General features: G+C 38.4%; 3 protein-coding genes across 6 annotated transcripts in view; all 3 read right to left on the bottom strand.

Moving 5' to 3' along the window:
• LOC112146111 (myosin-10) overlaps positions 1–9,045 on the bottom strand; it is a 69,372-nt gene extending 60,327 nt beyond the window's left edge. For 2 of the 4 annotated variants that reach the window (XM_024271767.2, XM_024271768.2), the window contains exons 1-2: positions 8,743–9,045; positions 5,449–5,826 (exon numbers count right to left, since the gene is read on the bottom strand). In XM_024271767.2, the coding sequence (XP_024127535.1) occupies positions 5,449–5,793 (345 nt within the window). In that variant the 5' untranslated portion in view covers positions 5,794–5,826; positions 8,743–9,045. Of the gene's footprint in view, positions 1–5,448; positions 5,827–8,742 lie in introns of those variants that run through there. The other 2 variants (XM_024271769.1, XM_024271771.1) reach the window with 1 other exon arrangement.
• Positions 9,046–9,260: 215 nt separating this feature from the next.
• ddx47 (DEAD (Asp-Glu-Ala-Asp) box polypeptide 47) lies at positions 9,261–18,364 on the bottom strand. The gene is made up of 12 exons (XM_024271772.2): positions 17,953–18,364; positions 17,695–17,788; positions 15,877–16,065; positions 15,730–15,801; positions 14,996–15,114; positions 13,352–13,423; positions 13,146–13,262; positions 12,924–13,070; positions 11,421–11,558; positions 11,279–11,349; positions 11,068–11,197; positions 9,261–9,598 (listed from the first exon to the last, which is right to left on the bottom strand). Exons 1-12 carry the CDS (start codon positions 18,211–18,213, stop codon positions 9,422–9,424), a joined length of 1,587 nt encoding a protein of 528 aa, XP_024127540.2. The 5' UTR covers positions 18,214–18,364; the 3' UTR covers positions 9,261–9,421.
• Positions 18,365–18,463: 99 nt separating this feature from the next.
• LOC112146113 (WW domain-binding protein 11) lies at positions 18,464–24,068 on the bottom strand. Its single transcript, XM_024271773.2, has 12 exons — positions 23,879–24,068; positions 23,396–23,482; positions 23,241–23,272; positions 23,074–23,167; positions 21,780–21,976; positions 21,490–21,620; positions 21,250–21,416; positions 20,989–21,174; positions 20,786–20,905; positions 19,837–20,118; positions 19,585–19,770; positions 18,464–19,466 (listed from the first exon to the last, which is right to left on the bottom strand). The coding sequence occupies exons 2-12, from the start codon at positions 23,457–23,459 to the stop codon at positions 18,844–18,846; spliced, it is 2,082 nt and encodes a 693-aa protein (XP_024127541.1). The 5' UTR covers positions 23,460–23,482; positions 23,879–24,068; the 3' UTR covers positions 18,464–18,843.
• Between the last annotated feature and the right edge of the window lie 1,331 nt (positions 24,069–25,399).

Raw genomic sequence — 25,399 nt, 5'->3', positions numbered from 1 at the left:
CAGAGGATTGAGCTGCTCTTTTAGTAGCTTGGAGACAACTGAGCTGATGATAACACTGTCTACAATGACAGGTAACCAGGGGCGGAGCTACCAGGGGGCATGGGAGAGGGAGATACCGCCCAGAAAAAAGCTTTGCCCCACACATGCCCCCCAAATTGGGGTCATTATTAGTATAAGTATTAGGGGTGTGTATTGGCAAGAGTCTGGCAATATGATATATGTCACGAAAGTGTCTCACGATAAAATAGAAATCACGATACGTGTACATATTGCAATATATGTACACCAGAGAAAGTTTCACTTTTTTTTCAAGAGAATGTCTTAAAAGAATGACAAGAATATTAATGTTTTTCATTGTAATAGAATGGTAAAAATTATTTTATTTAATGATAATAAAATGAAGCATTTTACACAAGCTGGTTGTTGCGAGATCTTGCCCCACACCCCTAAAAAATTATGGACAAAGATTTAGAATCATCAATACTAGATTATTTAAGCATTGCAAAAAAACAATGTTTTTAAATGAAATAGTAACAATAAAAATAATAATAATAAAACTGTTAGAAATGTGTTTTATTGATTCTTTCATTCGTAATTGTCGTCCACTCTTGTTTTGCCCCCTCCCCATAAAAAATGTTCTAGTTCTGCCCCTCCAGGTATCCCAGGTGCAAACACAGAGCATAAAATCACAGGTGAGAGCTCAGCATCCTAGCACTCACATCCTCTCGACTCACATCCTCCACGTTTCATAACTCCTACTTTGAGTTATGTCCTCCTTAGAGTTTATGTCTTTCAACCCAGAACTTTTCTTTTATCTAACTTGAACACATAAACATATATGAGAAACAATTTCATAGCAACATAAGAAAAAATATATCCTTGTTTATTTCCTGATTTGAGCTCTGCATCTTTTTTTAAATCCTATTCCAGGAGGAAGTCAAGCTTTGGAAAGCTGCTCCAGCATGATCCAAATTGTCATAGTTACTCATCCAAATCATGTCGGAAAAGCTATAATTACAACAGGAAGTATGTAAGCTACAAGCTACACATCTTCTAAAAGCAGAACAGGAAATGGATTTTAAATCACACTTTTTCTCAGGAAAAGCCTGTTTTTTCTACTTGAGTAGAGCGTTTTTTTAAACAAATAAAGACATCTGAAATGTGTTGTGAGACATGCGGCTTCAGGTCATTTTAACAGGTCATGGAATGAGTCTTAAACACATGGCTCTGAATGATTCCTTATCTCCTGTCAGAGTTGTGAGGTTTAAGGCCCCAAAAATGAACATTTGTTTTTTTATCAGAGCAAGAACTGAAGGGAGTCGATTACATTAAGCACAAAAATGCAGGAACACAAAACTCTGAGAGAAAAGCTGAAGAGCAGGAGTTCTGCTGGCTCAGTCCGTCAGTCTGATGAGTCCTGGAGGTGATGAACGACACTCAGAGCTGAAGTGGGCGGTGGGGGACCGACCGACAGACAGACGGACGGTCTTTTCGCCGCTGAAGAATGCTGAGGCTTTGGAACAGCTGAGGCTTATCTAACGGCACAAAGGCCTGCTTGTAGCCCTGCTGCTGCCGGGTGTGCAGCACTGGAGCGGGCCTGAGACTCATTACAGCAGATGAACTGTTCCTTCAGAACCCTCACTCATATGAGCAGGAAGACACCTTTACCAACACATGAGAGGAATACTTCAGTCATTTGCACACTGAGCTTGTCCTGACTCAGCCGTCCCGGCAGATGCTCTTGACACTACACGTCCTAATTTAGGATTAGGATTTAATTTAGGATTATGTATATATATGAATGGAAAAAAGTTTGCAAATAAGAATCCATCCATTTTCAGAACCTTCTAAGGTCACATGGTTGCTGGAGCCTATCCCAGCTACTGCTAGTCGCAGGGCCACACACCCACACCCACACTCACACCTAGGGGCACTTTAGAGTCTCTAATTAACCTATTAAGGATGTTTTTGGACCGTGGGACGAACCTGGAGTTCCTGGAGAACATGCAAACTCCACACAGAAAGGACCCAGCTGGGATTTGAACCGGGGCCTTTTTGCTGTGAGGCGAGATCGCTAACCACTGTGCATCTCAAATTAAAAAATAAATAAATACATTGATTTTAAAAATGACATAACTTGTTGCTTTTTCTGTTTTTAACTGACACACTTTTGTTCATGCTCTGAGTGTTATTGTGCCAAATGGATATAAAAAAGGATCAAACTCAAGAATATTTTTAAAATAACTTTTGTAAATTGAAAAATGACAGATTAAATATAAATAAACGTTAAATCATGACTTTTCAGGGTTAAAGAACTTTGTTTGTAATGTGGACTTTGTGTTAAAAGGCTTTTATGATCTCCCTGAACCCCCCAAACCATTAAAAAAACAACTCAGGCTTCAGTCTTAGTCTGATCTGAATGAATAATATCGATTAGAACTATTATAAAACCCTGTTTTGTTGTAATAAATACATTTCAGCTCAAATCCACCAAACTATTATTCCGTTTTGATGTTTTGAATGCAGGAGACTCCGGCACACTGACTCATGAACACAATAAAAAGACTTGAAAGGTTCCAGCAGAACCTTAAGGCAGACTTGCATTTCCACGCTCATTACAGCACAATTTGGATAAATATTCCCAACTACTTGGGCTCAGAGGGCAGCCAGGGGGGCATGATATTATGTCTGCAGCGGAGCTCTGTGGGGGAGTTCAGAATGCATCCATGAGTGGGGGGGGGGTCCTTCCTGTTAGAAAAGCTTCAGCTTCAGACAGATGTTTCCCATTTGCCTTCAACAAGCTCCACAGCCAAGTCTGAACCGGAGAAGCGGTAGGAGCCGTGACCCGGTGGCGTTACAGCTGATCGAATTATACTTAAATGTGAGCCGCATGGAAAACTCCTCTTAAATATTTCAGGAGGGGAAAAAAGTAAAAAGACTGAGATTTGTTTGTGCATAATTAGTGTTGAAAGCAGATTGGTAGGTTTAACCATTCTCAGTCTCTCAGGTGATAACCCAGATTCTATTCTGGGAAAACATGTCAGTAAATGGGTCGAGAACACAGGAAGAACATCAGAGGAGCTTCACGTCGCCTCAAATTAGATTATGGGGCCAGAAGCCATGTGGTTGCATCATCCACGACCAACAAATTCACTAGTCCACTATGAAATTAAGTGTAAATGTGTTTTCCATTAGGTTTTAGTGTTTGGTGTCAGATTACTAAACACCTAAAGACCCACTTCAATTAAAATCACGTTTTTGGTGTTTTCAACAGGTTCTTGTGGCATTTTTCTCACAGTGGAGGACATATATAAAGAAAAATATGCTTAAAATTGCATTTCCAAGTATTGATTTATTCAAAACACTGTGAATCAGGAGCAGATGATAAAAATGTAGTTGATTCCTGATGCAAATAGATCCATGAACGTCTTTGTTTTCCTTGTCTGAGCTAGTATCTGGATCAGAACTGTACGGCTGGATAGCTCCAATATAGCTGTCCATTTTTGTTTCACCAGTATTGTTAGGTTGGGGTTGTGAGGAGCTATAAGCTAGTGGGAGAGCATCTAAACAGAGAGCTCCCAGTAATGGACGGGGAAGGGGGGCGGGGTTGCTCTGTGTCAAGAGTCCCGCCCACAACACATTTCTAATGAGCTACAGCCGCTCTGCAGAAACTATGTCCTACAAAACAACAAAAATGTTTAAATGTTGCCTAAAATCTGCATAATTATGATTAAAAGACCAATGGGAACACTTTTAAAATAGATCCAAATACAATAATCTAAAAAGACTCCTGCTGTGGAAACAGATGCCCAGTTATTTTTAGAGTTTCAGACTCAAAGAAAAGATTCCCCTTCTGCCACCTTTTTTTTGTCAAACTCTTCTGTTTTTTGCAAAGTGGGGGCTGTCACAAAGCACTGGGGTCAGGTCATCTCTGTGATTAAACAAGCCCACCCGCAGGAGCACAGACAACCCCAGAGTGGGCAGTGTGTATGGAGGAGGTGGGGGGAACACATCACAACCAAGGGGCGCTCCCAACGACACATCCGGCAATGATTAAAAGACTAGAGGGGTCTGTCAGTCAGTCATTGCATGTGCAAACGTGTGTGTTTGTCTGTGCGGTCAGGAGGCATTCAGCCGAGTTCAACGTCCTCCCCGTCTACAAACAGACTTAGAAATATCAGATCTCACTTTCACAGAAGAGTGCAAAACACAGATGGTTACAAATGAGAGAGGGGCTCACATTCAGGGAGAAACCCTTTCTGTGCAGAAGGATGGAAAACTAAATTACAAAAAAAAGCATGTCTGAGAGTTAAGGTCCTATCACTTTCCTGTGTGGAAAGTCTAAAGCAGGGGCGTCAAACTCAATCGCACAAGGGGCCAAAATCCAAAACACACCTTAGGTCGCGGGGTGAACAGGATAAACATTTACTGAATACACTAAAACTACATTTTTAAGACTTTGAAATCGTAACGTTTTAACATAATTATGAACTAGATATATAGCATTACCTGCAATAATGTTAGAGTGAATGCTGTAAGCTGAATTTGGCTGCTAAAGATGCTGAAATTGATAGCTGAAATCACTAAAGTTAAAAGCTAAAAATGCTGAAACTGATAGCCAGGTAAAATATTAGCTTAATGCCTAGCCTAAAAAAAAACCTAGGTTAGCCAAAACAGCTAGCATGTAGCTGAAAAATAGCTAAACTTCAAAATACCCTAAAAAACAGAAAAAAGCCTAAATTACCCAAAACTGCTAGCCTGTAAATATTAGCCCAACTCCAAAACAGTCTAAAAAAAAAATTAAAAAGAAAACCATAATGTAGCCAAAACAGCTAGCATGTAGCTGTAATATTAGCTTTACTCAAAAACAGCCTAAAAAAAAATTGCCAAAACGGCTAGTTTGTAGCTGAAAATGTACTTTATCTCCAAAATAGCCTAAAAATCTTAGTAAATGCCAAAATAGTCCAAAAAGATAGCTGAAAAAGTAGCTAAACTTCAAAATACCATAAAAAACTGAAAAAAAGCCTAAATTAGCCCAAAAAACTAGCGTGTAGTTGAAATATTAGCTAAACTCCAAAATAGCCCAAAAAATGTTAGTAAATACCAAAATAGTCCAAAAAGCTAGCAGAATACGAATTTTAAAAACTTTAAAACTGTAACTTTTTCAACATAATTCTGAATAATAAAAATGCAGGAATATTATTACAGAATAAATTAACTTAAACCTTAAATAACTTTCACTATTTTACTCTCCATAAGAAAATATATTTAGTCAAAATTACACAAGTTAGAAATAAGCACAAGATAACATTGGGCCGTTAATAACAATAAAATAAAATGATCTGGAGTAGAATTACCCAGAGGGCCGGATCCGGCCCCCGGGCCTTGACTTTGACACTTGTGGTCTAAACCCTCATAAAATAAATATATTCAGCTCCAAGCACTCACATATATGAGTCCAGAATAGTAGCGGTCCTTCAGGTTGTGCAGCACCGACGCCTCGTTCAGGCACGTCAGCTCCGCCATGTCCTCCACCTTGCTGAACTTGGGCGGGTTCATCTTCTGGATGTCATCTTTATTGATCAGCACCTTCTTGCCGTTCTCCGCCAGCTCCACCATCACCTCCTCCCCGCGCTCCTCCCGGATGCTGGCCGCCTCGAAGCCATGGCGCTCCGAGGGGACCCACACCAGCTTCTTGGCCGTCCAGTCGGCCTGTGTGGCTGGGTTGTAAACGACAGCCCGGTCCACGAACAGGTACCGCTCGGGGTCCTCTTGCCCACTGCGGTGAGACATCGTATCTGGGGTTTACCAGAGCAAAGTGGCCACCTGCAAGACACAGAAATGTTCAGAGAACTCAGAAAGCAGACTTTTGGAGCTTATCTTCACTTTGTTGTGGTTGGCGGCTCTTTTATTTTTACTCAAAGTTAAATATTTGTCTCCATCTGAAAGAATGCATCTTTGGCAAGAGCTTGCAGGGATTATGAAACCATGTCTTTCTGAGCCAAGTAATGTAAAGAGTCCTACATTAATCTTAGTCTGGAATTCAGTTGTTAACAGACTTTTTTTTAACTTTAGGAATATTTTTAAGACAGAAATATGTTTTTTTTTTTATTGCTTTCATGTTTATAGTTTAATCTGCTTGTCGTTTTAACTTCTCTGTGCTTGTTTATAGTGATTTTAGTATACAATTTACAATAAAAAGTGGCATTAAAACATAAGAACACATAACATAACATTAAAAACATACCACATCATCACCATATATCATTTTTCATAATAATTAAATTGTTTTATAATATTCTAGTTCTTGGTTTGACTTGTTATTTAGACATTTTGGATTAATTATGGTTATTTCCTATCTGTTATTGATTTGTTTTATTTCTAAATTTACTGTTTTCTGTAATCATTGTAGTAATTTCACTACTGTAAAAACATAAATACTCAATTTACATGCATGATGCATTAAAATTGGCAAACCCACAAAAGAAAGAGTGCAACAGACTGTAAAAACCATGTTAAATACCAAATCAACCCTTTAAAAAGACAGATTTTGGTGAAGATTTCTTTGTTTCTAAACCAAAAATGGATCATGAGGTTCTCAGAAAATGTTAGGGTTGCAAACCAAATGGTACGTCCTGTGGTAACTCTCATTAAGTGGAAATTTTCCTGAAAATCCGAGAAAAACAACAGTCACATTTCAGCTTTTTTTTTTAAAAAATCACAACTAGATTTACTCGAGTGACTATGTAGTGGTTCGCGCTCTTGCCTCACAGCAGGAAAGGCCCGGCTGGAACCTCTCTGTGTTGAGTTTGCATGTTCTCTGGGTTTTCTCTGAGAACAGTCCAAAACGTGACTCGTAAGGTAAACGGTGAATCTAAATTAGCCCTAGATGTGCATGTGAGTGTGTGTGGCCCTTCAACAGACTGGAACCTGTTCAAGGTGTACCCATCTTTTACCCAAGAGTAGCTGGGATAGGCTCCAGCAACCTTGTGACCCCAAAATGGATGTATGGACTGTCTTTACTGTGTTCTACCCAATTTTGACACTTACAATTTAATTTTGATTAAGATCCAGTTAATATGTGTCCACAGTCTCATCACTAAACTATGATGGAGTATTAGCAAAAATAAACAAATAAATGAGAATAGAGTTGCTAAATTTTGTGAAAAAAGTCAAAATATTAAGAGTATGAAGTTGTCATGTGAGAAAAAATGTCAAAAATTTGGTCAGAATAAAAGTTGAAAAACTATGAAGGAAAAATGGCAAAATTTTACAAGAATAAAGTTGTAAAATTATGAGAAAAAAGTTGTAATTTTTCAAAGGTTTTTTCAGGGATCAAATGCTATGTTTAGCTTTAAAAATGTTTCAACGAAGACAGTCGAACAGTTCAATTTATGTCGCAAACAATTCTAAAAGATCGGACGGACAATACAGAAGAATCTGGCTAAATCTGCTTTACTTTTTTGTAAATGTGCAACTTTATTTTCATGAAATAAAAACTTGATTTTTTTATTTTTAAAGCTCAACATTTCAAATATTACATTTTTGATTTTAGTCTTCATTTTTTCTTATATATTTATTTTCTTTCATGGTGGCCTTAAATCTATTTTGTAATTTTTCTCATAACATACAACTTTATTTTCATATTTTTATTTCAATATTTTTTTATTGTGGCTAAAATATTTTGTCGCACTAAACCACATTAAAAGTATTATAAAACATATTTTAACAAAAAAACTGGAATTTTTGATATTTCATAGATATAAGAAATAAAAATACTGCTAAAATGTTGATGTAGACTTTTTTATTTAATAGTCAATAGTCAGATAATAAAATAAAGATACACATTTAGTCAGTTAAAATGTTAAAATATTCAATAAGTATAAATTATTTATAGTTTACATAGATTTGGGACTTTGAGTTGTTTATAAAGCATTTGTTCTTCTTGGATTTGGACAAAACAAACATTTTTGTTTCTACTGCCCCCTACAGGATGTCACTATATTTAAATAGCCAGTTGCTGTCTTAGTTATAACAAAAAAAGTTGGATAATAATACGTTTAGTTTATTCATTCTTAATTTTTTATAATTATTTGTTATAAATATGAATTAAAAAGGTTTGTTTAAATCTTTCTGAGGGGGCTTCTCTTGGGGGAGGCCTGCTTTTGAAAGCGCCCCTGCTCAAAGTCCTGCTCTGCAATAGCAGGGATGCGCACACTGCGCAGCCTCCGCGCGCATACTGCGCAGCCTCCGCGCGCTCGCTGCAGATCAAACGGCACGGGTGACGTCGTGAATGGCACATTCCGTATGTCGAGCCCCCCATCTCCTCCGCCAAACTACTCTATAATACAGTTAACATAAATAAATAAATAAAACTCGCTAACTTGCTGCTGACGTTCAGTCAGCATCAGACGCGCCGACACTGAATGAACGGGACGTGCGCAGATGACACAACTTGCTAATTGAAGGCAGGAATGTGCCATCACGCCGCGGGAAGAGGGTGATAAAGTCGCGACCGTTAGGACGTTCACGGAGGTTTCGGGAATAATTCATGAGAACGGCGCTCTCGTCAAGCTAACTAACAAAAAGTGAGCGCTACAATAATTAAACATGTTAATGGCAGAATGATTTACGTAAACGCACGCGCTCGGGTCTGCTCAGTGGAGGGGGGTTAACACCATAAAGTCGACCGAAACAAGTTGCTGAAACCCCGGTGAGTGCGTCCGATAACGGAACCCTCACCTGGTGTCGTCAGCGAATCAGCCGTCGGATCCTCTCCGCCGAGCCCTGTGGCGTCCTGTCGGTGTGCAACCGTGTGCTGCTGCCTGCGCGCGCGCCGGAGATGCGGGCATGTATGTGTGCAGCCTCCAAAAGCGGGGCCCCTCCTCACCGGAGCGGACTTGACCACTGCTGCTCCCGCCTACGATGGACGGGATAATGATCGCGCGCGGATCAATTCAGTGAAGTGCGTCACCGCCGGGCACGACCGGGGAGGGAGGGGACAACACCAACAGCTGACGGCCCTCCGACACCCCTCTGACTGAGAATGAATACCCGCAAATGTTTAGCGTCAGTCAGAAACTTTGATGACTCTCCTTTGATCCAAGCGCGCAATTATACACATGACCACAAGAGGGAGCCAAAACCGCCATTCAGAAAATACGGACTAAAAATAACCTTAAACCAAATACTTTAAATAATAAATAATACTTTAAGAAATATGTAGCCTTTGCAATAAACTGAAACAGCAACCACACAGCTTTAGGTTTTACAGTTCAATTTTATTACAAATGAGGGGAAAACAAATCACTGAGTAATTAAATAGTCATTAGATTCTGAGATAAATGCTGGAAACAAACTTAAAGGTTGACATGAAGACGTGTGTGTTATGGTAATATACATTTTATAAATGTTAAATGTGTCAGCGGCCTCCCCTCCAAGCTGGCCCACCCTTCTTCTTTCCTCCTCCTCCTCCTCCTGCTGCTGCTCCTCTGCCACCTTTAACTTTCTTCCTCACTCCACTGGCTTGTTCGGTGTCGTCCTCGTCTCCATCTCTTCCTCGGGGTCTTCTCCGCTTTTCTCCTTGTTCCTTCATTTCCTGAGAGAAGCGTTGACAGTTTACTATAGAACATGCATTTTTAATGCACTATTTTGTTAAGTCACTTGTTTTTTTTTTTTAGCATTTTTCTGCACATTATGACAAATATTATGATTGAAATTGCTTTACGTTTTCCAATTGTTTTATCCTTTTGTAATAAGTGAAGGTTAGTTGGAAAAATTACAGGGAAAAAGCATTTTTAGATTAAAGAAAAAAACCTAAACCTAAAATGTATTTTTCACACATTTTTAGTTTGTTTTTTTAGCAACAAAAACGTGAAAATGATTGGGGTTTTATTTATTATTGTATGAGACTTCGTCAACCTTTCTTTATATTTTAAGAAAAGTGCTGGAAGTTTTTTTACAAGTCTTTCTTTTATTCTGGGAGTTAACGTACTTTATATTAGAAACATCTTTTATTTATCTCCACTATAAAAAAATAATAAAATAAAAGTCAAGAGTGTTCCTACTAAAAACAATCGAACTAATAAATTTTAATTAATGTAGTAACACAAACTGATTATTTATTGCATCAACATTCAAATTTTCACCCAAAGCTATTTTTAAACCTATATATAAATATAAATGTTGTACTGTGTATCTTTGTAAATAACTTTACACTACAATTAAAAAAAAAAAAACTAAATGACCTTTGAAGAAAATTGATTCATGAATTCAATGAATTGTTGCTGAACTTTTGTGTGAATGTTTTGTAAGCATTTACACAATTTTCTCTTTATTCACAGACCTGTTTCTCTTATTATTCCTTTATTTATTTATTGCTACTGTGGTTTTTAAGACTAATTTGGAGCTTAGCTAATATTTTAGCAACATGCTAACATTTTTGGCTAATTTGATATCTACTGAGTTATTTTTTTGGATTACTATGGCACTAAGATAGTTTTTTTGCTAATTTGACATGTAGGATTCTGGGGATTTTTAGGAAGTAAGCTAACGTTTAGAAAAATTCTCACTTTTTTGTCTAATTTGGCCTCTACTGAGTTTCTGGGCTAATTCTGAGTTTTCCTACATTTTTAATTTCTTTGCAATTTTTGCGATTTTCCAAGAAATTCTTTGAATTTTTTTGTGCATTTGCTGCAATTTTTGAAACTTTAAGTCCTTTAAAAATTTCAGCATTATGCAAATAGCTTTAGCATTTTTAGCAAATCCCTTCAGCAAATACAGTAATTTCTTCAGCATCTTTAGCAAAAAACATTCACACTAGCATTATCGCAGGTAATCATCAATCAATCAATCAATATACTTTATTAATCCCACTTTTTCTTTTTTTTTATCAATCATAATGAAACTTTTCTAGTAAGGATTGATTCCATTTTGATCGTTAGATCCAGCTCTATGAAATAATATCTTAAATTGCTGATCAGAAAAACTATTCCCCACTGAGTCTGAGTCACATTATTGAGTCACTTTATTGTGTCAACGTGTTAATGGAGGTGAAACACGACTCACCACTCGGGCGAATCTCTGCGCCTCGCTCACCCGCTCCACCAGCATCATCACTTCCTCCTCATGGGTGGGAAAAGCAGGAAGTTTCTTCCCGATGAGACTTTCGATTCGCTGGAAAAGCTCCACGTCGTACCTTCAGTGACACAATACAACACTTTACTCTTTTCTATCAATAGAACCCAAATGGATCAAAAGTTCCAATCGAAGTTCTTACTGCGTGACAAACGTGATGGACTTCCCGGAGCGCCCCGCTCTGGCTGTCCGGCCGACTCTGTGGATGTAGTCCTGAGAGGAGGCAGATTAACTCAGACCGGTGTAGAACAGGACCAGGTCTACAGAAACCTGCTCTGACCTACCTTTGAGTGAGTGGGGATGTCGTAGTTGATGACACAGTCCACGTGAGGAATGTCCAGCCCCCGGGACGCCACATCCGTCGCCAGCAGCACCGACCGAGACTTAGACTTGAACTTGTTCAGAGCGCCAAGACGTTTATTCTTAAAACGAAGGCAAAAGTCAGAGGAAGTAAACAGTTAGCTGAAGTCTAAATATGAGCCGTCACCAAATGTAAATCTTATTATTCTTGATCCAAACGTGGAGTTTTCTATCAAATTAAGAACCCACTTTTGTTTTTTGAAGCTTAACAGAGACATTTCTTCAAGTTAAAAATAATCTTTCTTGGCACTAAACACTGACTGTCCTCACATAACCATCAGCCCACACCAAGACCTGGGTTTCTAAGACAGAAATGCAGGTACACCAAAAACAGCATAAAAATCATCCACTCACCATCTATTCAATATGTAAAATATTCTCTATTTTGATAAAAAGGGTTTATTTCAACATTTTTTGAACAGAAAATGTTTTCCATCTACTATATAAATGAATTATTTACAAACTGAAGAAAAAAATAATACATTTATTCAGAATATAAGCAAAAGAACAGCAGGACAAACAGAAATGTCTGTATCTAAAGAGAAAAAAACATCAACCAATAAAATAAGAAAAGAATAGAAAAAAATATTTAATTCTGTTTGCAATTTCTAATAATCAGATACATGTTTGAAGGTTCTGTATTCCTACTGTAAGGCAAGTAAGTGGTGGTATTATGATGGCGTGCTCCTGGAGGGTCTGGTCTTAAAACCAAACTTTAAAGAAATTATTTACAGCTTACATTAGACTCATTAAAGACCCTCTCCAATGAAAATGTATTTTTTTGTTTTTAAGCTAGCAACAACTCAAATAGACTCCCCTTTCTGCTCCATGAACGTCTTCATTTTCCTCATGTGAGCTGGATCAAAGCTGTACGGCTGCAGACACTTGTGTTGCTATGGTAATGTTAGTTTGGGGTTGTAAGCTAGCGGGAGAGTGTATTTGTCTTAAAAAACAACCAAAAAACTGCATAATCATAATCAAAACTGCATTTATTTGAAATTGCAACCAGAATTAAATCTTTTGTTTTTAAAGCTGCTCTATTCTTTTCTTATTTTATTGGTTGATGTTTGGATGCAGACGCTGTTCGTCCTGCTGTTCCCCAGTATTTTGAATAACTGGGGAACCATTTCACAACAGTAAAAAATAGAGTTGGAGTGGAACTTTACAGAAAATCTACAGCTATAAACCCCAGCAGCAGTAAAATGATCCCATTTAGATGAATTTCAAGTATATTTTTCTTATGCAATCAAGAACGCCCACAAATGTGAGTCAGCTCTGGCAGAAGAAATGCTGCAGATAGAAGCTTCCAGATGACTTTCTAACACATTCCTGACGCTCAAAGGTCAATATTCCACATTTATAGGTAAAATCCTGAATAAAGGATGAAGTATTTTCTGATTATTGCGTGTGTACCAGCCCGCTTCTACCTGACTCATCTGTCCATGAAGGGGGATAGCTGTGATGCCCAGGTTCCTGAGCATCAGCGCCACCCGCTGGGCGTTGTTACAGGTGCTGCAGAAGATCATGAAGGAGTTTCCCGCCAGCTCATTGAGGATGGACACCAGGTAGCAATCCTGGAGCAAAGCAGGAAATTCAGCTCTAAATATGTCCACCAGAAGCTCAAGAGAACAAGCTGGGACTCTACAGACCTTGTACTTGGCTGGTATGAAGATGTAGTACTGCTGCAGCTTGTCTACCGTGGAGTACTTTGTAGATACTGCACATTTGACCGGATCTTTCAGAGCAGCTCTCTGAAGTTTTTGCACCTGTGAAGCAAACGAGAACATTCATACCTGTGTGCCAAAGAAATGAAACAAAGCTGCACTGAAAATGTTAAAGTAAAAGTGTTTTGTACCTTTTTGGTCATGGTGGCAGAAAAGAGGAAGGTCCGTCTCTCTCTGGGAATCACCTTCAGGATTTTATCCACCTGTGAAAAAGAAAACATTCAGTGAGGAAAATGAAAGACGATCGGACAGATTTAATAAAAAAAAAACAATATTTGGATTGTTTGGAGCCCTCTTGAAAAATGAATGAGAACACGTCACAGTTTTAGTTTGATTACCATTAGGGATGCCACGATTAGTCGACTGACTATTAAAATAGTCGACGACTAATTTAAGTGTACATTAGTCGTTACTTTATATTATATGGAGTCAGTGTAGTAATTTTGTATTTGAGTCAGTGAGACCAAAACTTTGTCTTTTGTGAAAAATAGTTCCTTGTTTCAGATGCTGACCTAATTTAATTGTGTGAATGTTTAATAAGCATTCACACTATAGAGATTCTCCTCCTTTCTGTTCGTTTTAGGCACATAAAAACTAAATCACACTTTCAGCGATCTTGGTATCAAAATGTTCAGCTCAGAACACTACTGCTTGTATTTTTGTTATAAACTTTAGAGTTTTTGAAATATTGAACAAAATTTGCCCCATAGAAAATTAATTAGAAAGTCTTTAAATTTCAATTTTTTTTGTAGATTAGAAACAAGCCTTTATATTAATGGGCTGTTTTATAGTAATTAAAAAAAAAAAACTGGAGTTTAGCTAATATTTTAGCAACATGCTAACATTTTTGGCCAATTTATTATCAACTGAGGTTTTCTAGTTTATTTAGTGTTTAACTTCTATTTTAGCAACATGCTGAGATTTTTGATTAATTTAAATTACTGAGGAATTTTAAGCTACTCTGGAGTTAAGCAACGTGTTAGCTTTTTAGGCTAATTTGGCATCTACTGAGGTTTTTATGCTAATTTAGAGTTTAGCTAATATTCTAGCAACATGCTAACATTTTTGGCTACTGAGGTTTTATGGGCAAAAAAATGTTTATAGGCTAATTTAATGTTTAGCTTCTATTTTAGCAGCAGGCTAACGTTTCTGACTAATTTAGTTTACTGAGGAATTTTAGGCTATTTTGGAGTTTAGCTATTTAAGGAACAAGCTAACTTTTCTGGCTAATTTGACATCTACTGAGGTTTTTTTGGGCTAATTTGGAGTTTAGCTCGTATTTAAGCAACACACTAAATATTTTTTGCAAAATTGGCATGAATTAGAGGTTTTTAAGCAATTTTTAAAAGAAATTTAGGTCAACTTCAGGGCTCTTTAATACTTCATAGAAATTTCCAGTCTTTTAGCAAATTTAACAATTTGCAAGTAGCTTTTGCATTTTCAGTAAATCTCTGCAGCTGTTAAAATAAAATGCTGTTAGAAGTGTTGTAGTTTAATCTTGTTTTAATACCAGAAATTAATGAAGGACAGAGGCCGCAAGACTCATTAAAAGTTTAATAAACTATCATCTTCATTGTTTTTAGTTAGTTTAAACCTAATGATGGTTAAGATGTGTCTTTTACATCCAGTTTGCTCATGACCCTATTAGTCGACCAATTGGAAAAAATAATTGGTAATTAGTCAACTATTAAAATAGTTATTTGTGGCAATAAATTACCAAACTAAAAAATAAAAGCCTCCACCTGTCAGATGATGGAGTAATCAGCCACCCCTACCTCGGTCTCAAAGTCCATGTTGAGGATTCTGTCGGCCTCATCCATCACCAGGAACTTGAGAGCACGCAGAGAGAAACCCTTCGTGTTCTCCATGTGATCTATCAGTCGACCCGGCGTGGCTGCAGACACATTCATCTTCATTCAGTGATGTCACTGAGGCCACAACTTCAGTCATTTTCTGCACAACTTTTAGGTTTTGGAACAAAATGTGTGTCATTTTCAAAGGAAAGAGGTTTTTTTGTGCAGCTCTAAACATAAAAAAACAATCTGTGTACTGATGGTTTTGAGGATTGTTTTTGAATTTCAAAATAAAGTTCTTTTAGCTTTTTTTAGGGCAACATCAGCGTTAAAAGAAATACACATTAAGAAAGTTATGCTTCAATGTTTAGTTTTGTTAATAAGTTAATTTTTTTGTATAATTCTGTTCAATTAACCTCAATTTAATATGAATGTATGAATAAGTGCAACTTTTTTCTGCTTTTGTTTTTCTTAGTTTCTCTTCATGTTTGTCTTATTTTGTTAATTTGTAAAAAGAAAAGTGATTTTAAAAGATTTAAGCACACTTTTCCTCAATCAATAATGCCCGAAATATTCTTGATTTTGTGACACTGGAAGCATAAAAGTGTCTCCTGTTTACATATTTTTATAAATTAAGAACAAAGTTTGATGGGAGGATGAGAGAGTAAATCATAGAAATAAACACAATAACAAAAACTCCCCTTTAATGATCTTACCGATGACTATGTGAGGTTTTTTGGCTAACACCAAGGACTGCGACATCATATCGATCCCACCGACGACTACAGCTGCAGCAGAAATGACATTGATCAGAAAAACTGCATGAAAGATGAAGGAAACTCTCCGTCCGGATCCATCCCTACCACACTTGACGCCGATGCTGGAGCCCAGAGCTTCAAACTGCTCTGAGATCTGGAAGGCCAGCTCTCTGGTGGGGGTGAGAACCAGAGTGTGAAGTCTCTGAGGTGAAGCCAGCAGCGACTGGAGGATCGGCAGAGCGAAGGCGCCCGTCTTCCCGGAGCCCGTCTCTGCCAGGCCGATCACGTCCTTCCCTGCAAGAGAAAGGATGAACCCTCATGAGCGGGAACACAATCCGGACCTAAGAGCTTCATTTAGACACATGAATAGAGAACATGAACTAACACAGAGGTCTGCAGCCTGAGGCTCCAGAAACACCATTGGCTCTATTGTGGTTAAAGAAAAATAAACAGGTTTTAATGTTAAAAAATATCTTCAAAATAATCAAGTAAACTAAAACTTTATTCAACTCATTCACAAACAGTTGAACGTAGCTTTGGTAGCCGTATTTCTCCAACAATCAATCAATCTTTTGTAGTCAAGAAATCAAACTAAAACCCGTTGACAGATTTATGAGCACCGTATACCACAGAAAATCAACTCTAAGTGAGTAAGTAGAGTTCATGCTTAAGTCACACTGAATTATAAGGCCGATTTTCTGTTTTTAACAAATTCAAGAGACGATTTTAAAGCACTTTATGATTCAAAAACTAGGTTAAGGGTCACTTAGATTTGATTCAATTTATTAATTCTGGCTGAGGTTCCCCTCAAACAATAAAATGTTTTTTTTTATTATTGTTACTGTTGACATCATCCTACCTACTACTACATTTGCTATGTTAAGATGAGTGGAACAAGGTGTCTTTTATTTTGAAAGGATGTCATGTTAACCTCTGTAAAAAGATAAAACCTTAGCTTATGTTTTCGTTATGTTGGTGTATTTATGAAATAAAACTCAATAACATTTATTTACATAGATCATAATAACAGCAACATCATAAACACAAATCGGTGTCTTTTTTTTCTAAAGGGTGGATTAACTTAGTGGCTGCTACTGAGTTATAGTCAGCTGCGTTTCAATTAAACATTTGGGCAAAACTTTATAGTAGTTCTAGGAATTTTGAAAAAACACAGTTTTGCAATGACAGATTTTTCAATTTAACTTTTATTTTACCAGGAAATCCCATTCAGATTAGATCTATTTTTCAAGGGAGACACTGTTTCTATTAAGTCATGCGAGTTATGCGATAAAACACAAGCCAACGCACGCGATAAGTCATTAAAAACACGGTTGATACGCAACTTAAAATAAGCTGCGATGCTGTGGGATCTCTCGTGGCGCTCGCTGTGCGGCGTTCAGGACAGCCACTTCCTACCAAAAAGTGCACTAATATAAAAAAAAAGTGTATTGAAGATGGGGGAGAAATGGACCCAAATGGCTCTTTGTGTGGAAATTTGTAGAACCAAGCATAAACTAACTCCAAGTATGAATCAGGAAAATGAAAGTGTCCATTGATTAGCTGACAAAACTGATACAACTCAAAATAAATGCTGACAGTGCAGAAATATGGAGGATTGGAGTGACTTTAAAGTCTAAGCTTTGATCATTAACAGGTAGTTGTGATGCTAACACATAGATTCCTAAATAAAATTATAGATTACGCAAAAAATAAAGAAATTAAAAGGTAATATATTACAGCAATAAAAAAATCTACATGTTGTTAAATTGATGGGTTTGCATAAAATTCTACATTTGTAAAGTTTTTGAGGGGAAACAGTACAATAATCTGATTGAATTTGGATTCAAAAGTTGCAAAACCATGCATGCTTCACTCAAGATAAAAATAAATACTTTGACATGCATAGATAGGCTTTTTTCTCACCTTGCAGGGCGACTGGAATCGCTTCCACCTGGATTTTTGTTGGACTCTTCCATCCCAGCTGATCACAAGCCTCACACAGCACCTCAGTGACGCCCTGTCACAAACATGTGGTTTTTATGCTCCTTCCATTAGGAAACGTTAGCTTTTCTGAGATGTTTCAATGGTCAGATGTTAGGAAAATGCACTAGCATCGTTAAGCTAGCTAAAACAGAACTCTCGTTAATGTCTTTAAATCTATCTCTAACTCGCAAAACCTACCAGATCCTTAAAGGTCTTCACTGCTGCCTCAGCCTCTCCGGTATTTATCTGTTTTCCCTCTTCGTCACAGCTGGAAACACCTGGAGTTTCTTCTGTGTTTTGCTTCGCCTCCTCTTGGTCGGCGTCCGCCATGCTTGTCGTCCCAACGTGCCGCCAGATCTGCAATGCGCAGGCGCGGAACGTGTTGAGGGAGGTGTGTTCATTGGCTGTGCTGGGGACGCAATGAATGATGGGAATTTGGGTTTTGACAGAAAAAAACATTCAATGCCAGTTTTCGCCAAGTATAGCCGTCTGTGGACTCCCGAGAAGTAAATTAAAACTTAAAATAAAAAAATAAAAAGTTTATATTTGCATTAAAAAGTTTATAGGTTATTTAAATATTTTTTTTTTTACATTGAAAGTCACAAAAATGTATTTTTAATGGCTAAAAATTAAATTTGTTGAACAACAAGATAAAAAGAACTTGTATAACGCCTTTACACAGTGGAAAAAAAGAATAATAAAAGGACAGTTGTTTTCTAAATGTTTATTCAGCAGATGGAGAAGGTTTTGCAGTGCTGGTCAAACACAACAGTTTAACATTTAGATTTCTTTCAACAAAACATTAAGATAATAATAAAAAGTGATGTGACCAAACAGCTAATTTAATGACCAAAGTTTTTCTAATTATTGAAAACAAACTTAAGGGAGATGCACGTCTGAGCAGAGCATGGCGCTCAGTTACACTCAGAAAAACAATCTAAAGTTTGTTGACACCAGGGTTGTTTGCTGAACCAAACTGTTCTGGACAAACGCTGTACTAACTGTTGCAACTTTGCACAGAGAAAACAATAAAAAACACACTTGTTGAGAGATCCTGTGGAATATGATGTAGTCGAATCCTGGTGAGTCTCAGAGAAGTCCTTCCATCTCTCTCATGAAGGCTTCATAAACCTGATCTTTAGTCTTCATGCTTGGCTGGGACACAGCGCCCATCTGGCCTGGGTTGGCCATTCCCAAAGTCGTCGACGCTGCCTGCTGTTTCTGCCACTGGCCCCCTCCCAGCCCCTCGTCTCCCCTCCTCCCCAGAGCTCCGACTTTCTCATGATGCGCGGCCGCGACCCCCGGCACAGCTCCGCTCTTGTCCCTGCGCACCCTCAGAGCCGTGGGCACGAAGCGGGTGACCTCTGCTTTGGGGTTGATGATTTGCGGCTTGGCGGAGATGGTCGCTCCAGCGCCTGCTGCCAGGCCGCCTCCAGCCCCACCCACAGAAGTGATATTGGCGCGCTTTTCGATGGTGGCGGCGTGGTGACGGCTTGCGGCGGCTGCTGTTCCGGGGGGAGGGGGAATCCGCATGGACGGTGGGGGCATGCTGGTCTGTGAGGCGTCCTGGCTGGCTCCTGGGACTTTCTGCCTCTGGACGATGCTGGGAGGAGCACTGAGAACATTGGAGTTGAGGGGTGGAGGGAATAGGGAGAGAGGTGGCGCAAGAGGGCGTGGGGGGGCTCCTGCCCTTGGGGGAGGAGGTGGCATGCCTGTGAGGAACCAGAGACAGATAAACATTTAAATAAATAATCAGTCTAGATTGTGAAAACGGAGAATATTTTAGAGTTTTGTAAGTGAGTTTTCTGTCTGTTCTCCACACACACAAACCTGGAGGTGCAGGAGGGGGGAGTCTTGGAGGAGGTCCACGAGGAGGAGGGCCTGGAGGGAGACCAGGAGGGGGCCCCGGTGGAGGACCAGGAGGCCGACCTGGTGGAGGACCAGGAGGCAAAAGACGAGGTATGGGACCTCTCATTCCCCCCGGCATCCCAGGAGGCCTCAGGAACGGAGGAGCGCCTGACAGGACAGAGACTTTAAAATCGGGCAGAGAGGATGCAGAAGTGGGTTCAAAACTGAACTAACCTGGTGGGGGGCCTGGTGGAGGGCCAGAAGGAGGACCCGGAGGCCTCATTGGAGGAGCTGGAGGCGGGCCGAGGGGTGGGGGTCCAGTCATCGGAGGGCCTTGCATGGGTGGAGGACCTTGCTGTGCCACATTTCCGGCGGTAGGAGGCAGATTCTGACCCGGCAAAGAATGAGGCTGCTTCTCTCCCAGTGAGCCCCGGTCCTCTGTGTCGGAGCTGTCAGATTCATCCGTGTAATCCTCCTCTTCCTCTTCTTCCTCGTCCTCCTCAGGAATTGACTGACCTGAGCAGAAAAAAAGCAGTAAAAGTTTTGAATATTTGTCTAAAACGTGTCAAAGTCAAGGCCCGGGGGCAATTCTATCCGGCCCTGCAGATCATTTTATTTTATTGTTATTAATGGCCCAATGTTATCTTGAGCTCATTTCTAACTTGTAGAAGTTTGACGACATAAAATTCTATGGAAAGTAAAATATTGAAAGTTATTTAAAGTTTAAGTTGATTTATTCTGGGATAATATTCCTACCTTTTTATTATTCATAAGTCTGTAAAAAAAATACAGTTTCAAAGTTTTAAAAATTAGCATTCCGCTAGCTTTTTGGATTATTTTGCCATTTATCAAGATTTTTTAGGCTATTTTGGGTTTAGCTAATATTTTAGCTATCTATCAGCTTCAGCGATTTCAGCATCTTCAGCTACTATCACTAGCATCTTCAGCAGCTAAATTCAGCTTACATCATTCACACTAGCATTACCACAGGTAATGCTTTATATCTAGTTCATAACTATGTTTAAAAGTTACAGTTTAAAAGTTTCGTTTTAGAGTGTTCTATAAATGTTCATCCTGTTCGGCTCACGACCTAAGATGTGTTTTGGATTTTGGCCCCTTGTGTGTTTGAGTCTGACACCCCTGGTCTAAATAAAACCCAGCGGTGAAGTTGTGGAGATGTTACCTGCCATCCTCAACATCATGGCCTGCAGAGGAGTGATGGCTTTGGACTTTTTCACAACTCTTTTCTTCTTCTTCTTTCCATCTCCCTCTGATGCCATGTCTGCAAAACGCACGCTGCGACCTGCCGGGAGAAAAGCACAACCTTTAAAAAAAACTGCATTGTAAGGAAACCGATCAGAATCTGGTGTTTTTTGTTTTTTTTACCTCTGTCTTTGTTCTCATCCCTCTTTTTGTCATCATCTTGCCGCTCGCTGTCCCCTCCTTCTCGCTCTTCCTCGCTGTCTTCCTCAGAGTCGCTGTCATCGTCTCGGTCATCCCTGTCGCTGTCGCTGCCACTGTCCCGGTCCCTGTCCATGTCCACATCTCTTTCCAAACCAGGAATGGAGATCTCTTTACGGAGGAAAGGAAAAGGTAAGAAGAGCAGGAAACAGAAAAAACAGACTGACAGATGTGTCTGAATGTTACCTGCATTTGTGCTGTAAGGTCTTCGAGAAGGAATCCCATAGAGAGCCAGGACCTGAGGGGGTGGGGGGCCGGGTGGGGGCCCTGGTGGCTTCTTTCCTGGAGGTAAACGTGGGACACCAGGTACCGATGCCATCACCGGTCCAGTGGACGAAGACAGAGGTGATTTTCTAAGAGAAACAAGATGAGAACGATAAACATTCCACAGTGAAAGAAAGAGCAGAAAGCTTCAGCAAAACCAACCCAAAAGTAGTCTTCTTCAGAATGGAGGGAGGCTGCGCCCCCGGCAACGGGATGTCTTGGATGTGAATATTTGAAGGCGCGTGGGGCATGTCAGGTAAAGGAATACTGTCGACCTCCACTGACTCCGCATTCTGGAGGAAGAAAATGCAAACATTAACACCTGCAACTAAAAACAAAGCCAAAAAACCTTGAAATTGAACCAAAAAAATGTGTGTGCTTTAGGGAAAAAAACTAATTAAAAAACTTTCAAACAGCTAACTAAGAAAAGAGTAAAGGATCTTTAAAGCTACCTTGACTGAATCAAAATAAAGCGCCAGCTGGCCTCGCTTGGTCTCATAGTCCAGTTCCAGTTTGCGTAGCTCCTTGTAGGTTTCCGGGTTTTCCCTCTCGTACAATCGGATGATGCGCTCAAACGTCTCGCGCAGCTTCTTCCTCTTGTCTCTCAGTACTTTCTCATTCAGCAGAGGCTGCTGAACTGGGTTAAACTCTGCACAAGATAAAAAAAAAATAAAAGCAAAAATTATATTTTAAATTAAGATGGAGAAAGCTCAACATCTTAACCTCTTTAAGTCCCATTCAAACTATATTTAAATCTATTGTAAAACTGTTCAGAGTGGTCTTTTAATTAAGATTATGTAGTTTTTAGTCTAAATAAAAAACTTGTAGTTGTTAAAGACCTATTTTCTGTAGATCAGCAGGAGTTCCGGTTCTAAGCTACAGTGTTCTTTCGTTTTTATATCACCTACGTTAACATGTAGATCTTGCATGGACAAATTACCTATACAAGGGTCTTATTTTCTTTTCTTCTATTCATATTACATTTTTAAAACGCCATCTTGTAAAACGTAACATAATCTAATGTTTTCTGAAAACTTAAAAAATAAATATTAATAAAAAAATCTTCAGGAGCTCATCAGAAGTTTGCCTCTGGGTTGTGGACGGGAGTGTTTCAGAGGGAGTAACTCTACGATGATATCCCATCATTCCTTTGCTTACACTCTCTCCCACATAAAGACCCACTCCAATGAAAATAGTCTTTTTTGTGTCTTTAACATGTTCTTGTTACATTTAAGACCTATATACAATCATTTAGGCTTAAAACTGTGTTTCTGAGTATTTCATAATTCAAATCACATTGGATCAGAAAACCAGATGCTAGAAAAAGCTCAGATTTCTGACGCAGCTACTGAAATGGGCATGCTAAAGCAACATCAGAGTTACCCAGCCATGCAGTCTTGAACCAGATGATGGATCTTTTTGTCTGCAAGTGGGTGCATTGGAATTGGACCACTCTAATTCTGAGATTTGCAACATAAACTTGAGCTTTTTGAGGCTTGGTTTTCTTCTGCTCCTGATCCATCATGATTGCATTAAAAAAGAAAACACTGAATGGTAATTTTTTTATGTACATCATGAGAAAAATGTTACAAGAACATGTTAACAACACAATTTTCGTGGGAGAGGGTCTTTCAGTCCTGGCATCCACATCACATTTTGGGTTATATTACCACAGCACATAATTCTGCTTAACTAGGGTCCTGTGACTACATGTGTAAAGAGTTAAAACAAATAGGAGCTGCTTACCCATCTCATCTAACTTCTCCATATCTCTGATGATCTGTCTGGGATCCTTCATTTTCAACACTGCTGCTCTCACCATCATCCTCTGCTTTTTGTTCTGTACAAAGAAAAGCAATCCAGATCAAACTTTTTACAAAAAATGACATAATAATAAAACCTTAAAAACGTACCTTTTTCAACTCCCTTTTCCTCGCCTCTTTCCCTGTAAAAGAGGTGACACAAACACAAAGGAGGCATGTTGATTACATCTGACCAACACTGACAGGTGATTACATCTGACCAACACTGACAGGTGACCCAGAGGCTCTCACGGCTCGGTACTTACTGGCCTGGTCGGTGGGGTTCATGAACTTCCCACTCTTGGTGGAGGAGGTTGAACGTCGCCCCATCGTTGCGTTTAGTCTCCTTCAACCTGACGAGTGTAAACAAAACCCAGATAAAGACACCATGAGGGAAACAGTTAAAACAATACTCTAAAATGTGTCTCAAGAGTCTTAAAGCTACGGGTTTATACCAAACCGATAATAGGTTGTTATTTGTTACTAAAATACTATGTGAAACTAAGTGAACATTTGTTAATAGAACTTTTTTTAATAGTATTTGAGCTAACATGCAAACACGGAACTCTTGGTTCGCTTTCGTACATAATTTGTTGAAAAAAAAACTGAATTTCAACCTCACTGTCAAAAATGTCGAGGCTAAATGTTTGGACTCCTGCAGAGATTCGCTAGCTTGTCGCGTTAGCATGCACTTGTGGCTAGGCCTGTTTTAGCATCAATAGTAACAAGTTCATCCACGCGGCTCCTACCTTCACTTCAGGGAAACCTGGTGGACCACAGTGGGTCTGTCACGCTCTCCGTGACCCCTAAAGCAAAAGAGACGCCCGAAAAGAAAGGAAAATCCAACACTTTAGGGCTAAATGTGTTTGAATGCACGGTTAGCCGTCCGCCATCTTTGCTGGTGCGGGTAAAAGCGGAAACACGAGTTTGACGTAATCAAAATTCAAAATAAGATACAAAAAATAAAATAAAAAAAGAATGAGACTAAAATTAATGGATATAAAGTGGAAAAAAATGAAAAATCTGGCTAATTGGGAATAAATACTACTTAAATAAAAAAATAGAAGAAGTGCTTTTTAAAACCGTTTAAAAATGTTGTTCATGTTTCTGTGTATGTTGTTTTTTTAATAAAATAAAATAAAATAAAAAAAGAAAAAAAAATCAAAATAAGTTGTTTTCATATTATTAGTTTAATGGTTTATTTTACAACCATATACACTGCTTTTTGTCAGAAACTTTGCTATCAAAATGAATAGTGACAATTTTAACTTTTTAATTTTTACCTAACTAAACAAATTATGTTGCAAGATTTATTTATTAAAATATCATACATTTTTGTAATTTTAAAATAATGCAAACATAAAACTACAAATTCTAACTCCGTATTAATATTAACAATATGAAAAGTGTATTGTAACATGTCTTGATTAAAACATTCTTTTGACAAACAGGTTGTGTATAAAATTTAGGCAAGACATCAAAACACAAGGAAATGTAGTTGACAAAGCTCAAGTAACAAAATAAAAGATTTGTCTTTTAAAATAGTACCTTTTACATATTCTGTTAAAATATTTTTGGGGAGATTTATTCTGGATATGGACTAGTCATGAACATTTTGTGAATCACAAGAGGAAATCATTTGTCATTTGTTTGTTGTACATATACTAGTATATTCTGGACTGGAAATTATATTCATGGTAAAACTGGAAAGCTTTCAGAAAAGGACACAATTTTGGGCTGTTATGATGACAGCATGGAACAAGGACCTTATTTTTGTAACACAACTGATTTTGTTTTTGGAGAAACTTCATTTACATAAAAGGAAAAGTCAAACTTCAAACATAATTTTCAGCACTTTTTGCATGAAACAACGCAACGAGGTAGTATCATTAGACAAATAAAAAAAAAGGCAAATTTCAACTAATACACTCTTTGATAAGATTTTTTTTTTAAATAAACTGTAGCTCATAACTTTTTTATGTGATGTCTATGTACTATACCAGGGGTCTGCAATCGTCAATACTTAAAGACATTCTGGTCGATTACTTTTCAACCAAAACTCAGTAGGATTCACTAAATCTTTACTCAACCTTTAGAAAAATAAGATACATTTAAATAAACTATTGCATTTTTTGGGCATAAATAAAATATAAACACAAATAGAAAATAGTTAAAATAAATAAATAAATAAATAGTTTATAACTTTTGTCAGTTTTGCAGGATTTCCTTCAAAATAAAAGACCATAGGATCATGTCAAGCAGCAAATGCA

This window comes from Oryzias melastigma, linkage group LG8, assembly GCF_002922805.2.
Source record: "Oryzias melastigma strain HK-1 linkage group LG8, ASM292280v2, whole genome shotgun sequence".
In the NCBI taxonomy this organism is placed as follows: domain Eukaryota; kingdom Metazoa; phylum Chordata; class Actinopteri; order Beloniformes; family Adrianichthyidae; genus Oryzias; species Oryzias melastigma.
This window is presented reverse-complemented; position numbering and strand designations above follow the sequence as displayed.

Bases quoted from the DNA above. Each gene is read 5' to 3' on its own strand.
- LOC112146113 (XM_024271773.2), bottom strand. From the start codon at position 23,459: ATGGGGCGACGTTCAACCTCCTCCACCAAGAGTGGGAAGTTCATGAAC. The intron at 23,168-23,240 runs GTACGTTTTTAA...TTCTTTGTACAG, and splicing joins GGAAAAGGGAGTTGAAAAAG to AACAAAAAGCAGAGGATGAT. The intron at 21,977-23,073 runs GTAAGCAGCTCC...TATCTTGTGCAG, and splicing joins GGAGAAGTTAGATGAGATGG to AGTTTAACCCAGTTCAGCAG.
- ddx47 (XM_024271772.2), bottom strand. From the start codon at position 18,213: ATGTTTTTTTCTGTCAAAACCCAAATTCCCATCATTCATTGCGTCCCC. The intron at 17,789-17,952 runs GTAGGTTTTGCG...TGTTTGTGACAG, and splicing joins TGAAGACCTTTAAGGATCTG to GGCGTCACTGAGGTGCTGTG. The intron at 15,115-15,729 runs GTAAGATCATTA...ATGTGTCTGCAG, and splicing joins AAAACCTCACATAGTCATCG to CCACGCCGGGTCGACTGATA.